At 56.4% G+C, this 4,168-nt stretch overlaps 1 protein-coding gene across 1 annotated transcript in view; it reads right to left on the reverse strand.

Moving 5' to 3' along the window:
- Window positions 1-4,168, reverse strand: part of WDR86 (WD repeat domain 86) — a 25,909-nt gene that overhangs the window by 15,495 nt on the left and 6,246 nt on the right. Inside the window, exon 2 of the mRNA XM_027772540.1 lies at window positions 929-1,070. Within this exon, the coding sequence (XP_027628341.1) occupies window positions 929-1,070 (142 nt within the window). The remainder of the gene's footprint in view (window positions 1-928; window positions 1,071-4,168) is intronic.

Here is a 4,168-nt window from a genome sequence, read left to right on the forward strand (position 1 = left end):
TCTGGCCAGCAGCCGAGGACAAGCTGGTGGCCAGAGGGTGGGCTTTCCCCGCCTGCCTGTCGTGCCTCCTGCCACCTCCCTGCCACAGGGGATGCCCAGCCCACTCTCCTGGTGACAAGCCTTTCCCAGGAAGGTCAGGGGCCAGCAGGGCCTGTAGGCTGGGAGCCCGTGGACCCCGCCTGCTCCAGCTGAGGGGACGCAGCTCAGCTGCTGGGAGCCTGCGGGCGCCTGCCTCCTCCTCCTCCTCCTTATCCCACCTCTGCCATGGTCCTCTAGGAACACGGCCTGACCCGCTCCACCCACTGCACCCACCTGGCATGTGTGAGGCCTGAGGGCACGTGCCTTCTGTCCCCCCAGTCCCAGCCCCATGCCGGGCTGCCCCCAGGAGACGGGCCACCCTCCCGAGTTTCGTAAACAGCATCTGTCTCATCTGATCAGCAAAGGAATTTCCATGGCTCAGCTTAGACCCACATTCAATAAGGAAAGGAAAAACTAGAACTTTCTTTAGGAGCGGTAGGGTATTTCCAATGGCCACATGGAGAGGAGAAATTTAAAAATACCCCATTCTCCACCTTCAGGGTGAAGCCCCCCTCCCTTGGCCCATCACCGGTATGGATTAAGCAATTTCCTCAGGAACCCACCCCACTGGCGGGAGCTCCAGGGCCTTCCCGTCACCTGGCAGGGGGTGGTGGTGCCACCATCCTGCTCCCCAGGAGGGGGCGGTGTGCGCCCAACCCAGAGTGTGGGTGGTGTCTCCCTGCCCCGCAAGGCCACCAGCAGTCTGTGCCCGGCCAGGTGTTCAGTGCTGCGTGCTACAGACTGTCTCCCTGCCTGCATGGGCCAGCCGCCCAGGAGGACGAAAGTGCCTTGAGGGCAGGGGCCTCTGAATCTGCCCTCCTAGGCCTGGCCAGGGCCCGGGCAGGCTGACCTGTTCACAATGGAAGTGTGTCCTCGGTACACCTGCAGACACTGCCCGGTCAGCACGTCCCACCTCCGGATGGTGCGGTCAGCGCTGCACGTGAAGGCGGCCTCGTCCTCCAGCTGACAGAAGGTGACATAGCTTTCATGACCTGCAGACAAGGGGAGATGTGAGGACATTTGGCGGGCCTGTTCCCACCATCCTTTCAATTTTATTTTAATTTGCCAGAGGGGGCCAGCAGGTAGTGTGGAGGTAAAGGTGCTAGATCCCATATGGCCAACAGCACGGTTTGAGTCCTGCAGCCGGTGGCTTGAAAAGCACTGTTCAGGGAACCAGCAGTTAGCGTAATGGCTATGTCGCTGGACTCCCACGTAGTCGACCGCGGTTCGCGTCCTGGACCCGGTGGCTTAAAACTCACGCCGGGCGCGTGTGCGTGCGTGCCCAAGATCCCGGGAGGAGAATGGAGGAGAAGGGATTGCGGCGTGACCATCCCCCCTGGGGGGTGATTTCTCGCTTTCTGTCTCTATGTCTCTCTCTCTCTGTCTGGCGAGCGCACGCGCCCTATAGTGAAAAAAAAAAAACTCTCAAAAAAAAAAAAAAAAGCACTGTTCACATGTGTATGCGTGCCCAAAATCCCAGGAAGAGAATGGAGGAGAAGAGATTGCAGCATGGTCACCCCCCAGGAGTGATTTTTCAACCCCTTTCCCGCTCCCTCTCCAGCTAGCACACTTGCCCTATATTAAAAACTAATAAAACAAAAAACAACAAAAAATAAAAATTGCCAAAGGAGCTGTGCTCACTAGAGAGAGAGAGAGAGAGAGAGAGAAGGAAGGAAAGTGAGGACGCCTCCCTGGGAGTGGCCACACCACGGCCCTCCTCCTCCATTCTCTTCTCACTCCCCTGGTGTGTGCACACATGTTCAGCACGTTTTCTTGAGCCACTGGGTCCGGGACTCGAACTGCATAGCTGGCCATGTGGGATCCAGCCTCCTGAATCATTACATCGCTGGCTGGCCCGCTCTAGAATTTCTGCAAGAAAAATGTTTAAGCTTAATTTACACTTAGAACTTCCTGAGTTGTATGAAACATTTTTTTTTCTTTTTAAGAGAGATTTTTGCTATAGGGCATGTGCGCTTGCTGGAGAGACAGAGAGACAGAAAGCGAGAAATCACCCCGGGGGATTTGGGCATGCATGCACACGTGCCCGGTGTGAGTTTCAAGCCCCTGAGTCTGGGACTGGAAACGCGGTCGACTACATGGGAGTCCAGCAACATAACAGTATGCCATCTGCTGGTCCTCTCCGAAACAGATTTTTTTTTTTAAAGAGAGGTTTTTGCTATAGGGCACATGTGCTCACCACAGAGACAGAGAAAGAGAGAAAGAGAGAGAGAGAGAGAAGGAAACAAGAAACCACCCCCTGGGGAGATGGTCATGCCACAATCCCTTCTCCATTCTCCTCTTGGAGAAGAGATTTCTTGCTTCCTGTCTCTGTCTCTCTGTCGAGCTCACACGTCCTATAGCAAAAATCTCTAAAAAGAAACGCTTTTCGGTTTTCTCAGAAAGCATACAGCAGGCCCGAGAAAGCGATGTGCAGATTCAGTCAACACTTGGAGAAACGGCAGGTTAGAGTTCCCTTAGACACATGCCAGCTCGCAAGGTGAGGGCAGATGTGTTTGGCAGAGAGAGTGCCACTAAGATTTTTGTTAACTGCAGAGTTTACGACATTATATATATATATATATATATGTAAATTATTTTATTTAACTTTGTTTTTAAATTTGACCAGAGAGGGATAGAGTGAGAGAGAGAGATAGGGAGAGAAAGTAGGAAGTCAGCCGCCAGGCCCGGGACTCAAACCATGGTCAGCCATATGGGAGCCCAGCGCCCTCAACCACCACGCTACTTGCCAGGCCCTACAATATATATTTTAAAATTTTGCTATAGGGCACATGTGCTTGTTCAGAGAGACAGAGATAGAGAAAGTGAGAAAGCTCCGCCATGGGCAACGGTCAGGCCAGCCCCTCTCCATCTCTCCCTCCTTTCAGGATCTCGAGCATGCACGTGCTCACACCCAGCATGTTTTTCCAGCCGCTGGGTCGGGGACTCCACCTGCAGTTGGCCATCTGGGATCCAGCTGTGTAACCACGCCCTGGCCAGCCCCAGTTTACAACATATCTGATGGTCAGCAAACTTCCTCTGAGACTAGGTCGCCCCTTCCCGTGCCACCAGGCGGGCTCAGACAGAGCCCAGGGATGGGCAGCTGCCTCAACCAGGCTCTGGACAGGCAGGCCCTGCCTAAGCCTCCTGGCGGCACGGGCAGAGGCCAATCCAGGCGACCTCTGCCTGCTGCCTCCCCAGCTGTCACCTCTCATCCTCAGGGCAGGGTAACGCCCAGCAGCGGGTTGCAAACTAGGTCCAGAGAGCACCAGGAAGCCAGGTGTGACAGCCACAGTGGACTACAGCCATCCAACCAGGGCTGGGACACTCCATGACCCGTGTAAGGAAAAAGCAGACACAAGTTTTGAGAATCATAAAAATGGAAATGCTGGAAACAGACTTGAAAAGCGGAGGCCTAGGCCATGACAGGGAGTGAAGGTTCCACGTGGCCAGGCTGACCACCCCCACTGCCCGATGTCCCAGCAACCCAGGGCCTGGTGGACTCAGAGCCCTGCTGGGCCAGCCCCTCCCTCTGCACCTCCAGCCTCCAGCCTCCAGCCCGCAGGCAGCTGGCCCGAGCACTGCTCACCCCCTGCCAGCAGCGGCGGGACTGCGCGGATCTGGGTCGTCCACTCCGGCGCCACCACGCGGGGCGTTCCTGACCCCGTGACCCATATTCCACAGACTGCCAGGCCCGCTGAGCCACCACTGACCCAGGGCGGGGAAGGGCGGAGGGAAGGTCACCCTGGGGGCAGGGGTGACCCAGCGGAGGTGGGGTGGGTCCACTGCCTCTCCAAGGACCACAGCGTCTCAATTCTCCGCTGCAGGAATTGTGCAGAATAAGCAAAAAAGCCAAACTGAAAATAAATATTTTCTAAGGGATGAAGAATGCAGATAAGATGCGGTAATTGTGTTCAAAAGAACTCGCTGAGGCTGGAGGGCTTCCTGCCAAGGTAGCTGCCCTCCCACCTCGCGCACGCACCCCTCCGTGCGCGCACTCCCCTCCCCGCGCGCGCACGCGCGTCCGCCGACATGCTGGGCGCTCGGAGGCCGGGCTGCTCCCGCCTGGCACACGGAAGCCGCCAGAACACAG

The sequence above is a fragment of the Tupaia chinensis genome, unplaced genomic scaffold (genome assembly GCF_000334495.1).
Source record: "Tupaia chinensis unplaced genomic scaffold, TupChi_1.0 Scaffold000280_1, whole genome shotgun sequence".
NCBI lineage: Eukaryota > Metazoa > Chordata > Mammalia > Scandentia > Tupaiidae > Tupaia > Tupaia belangeri.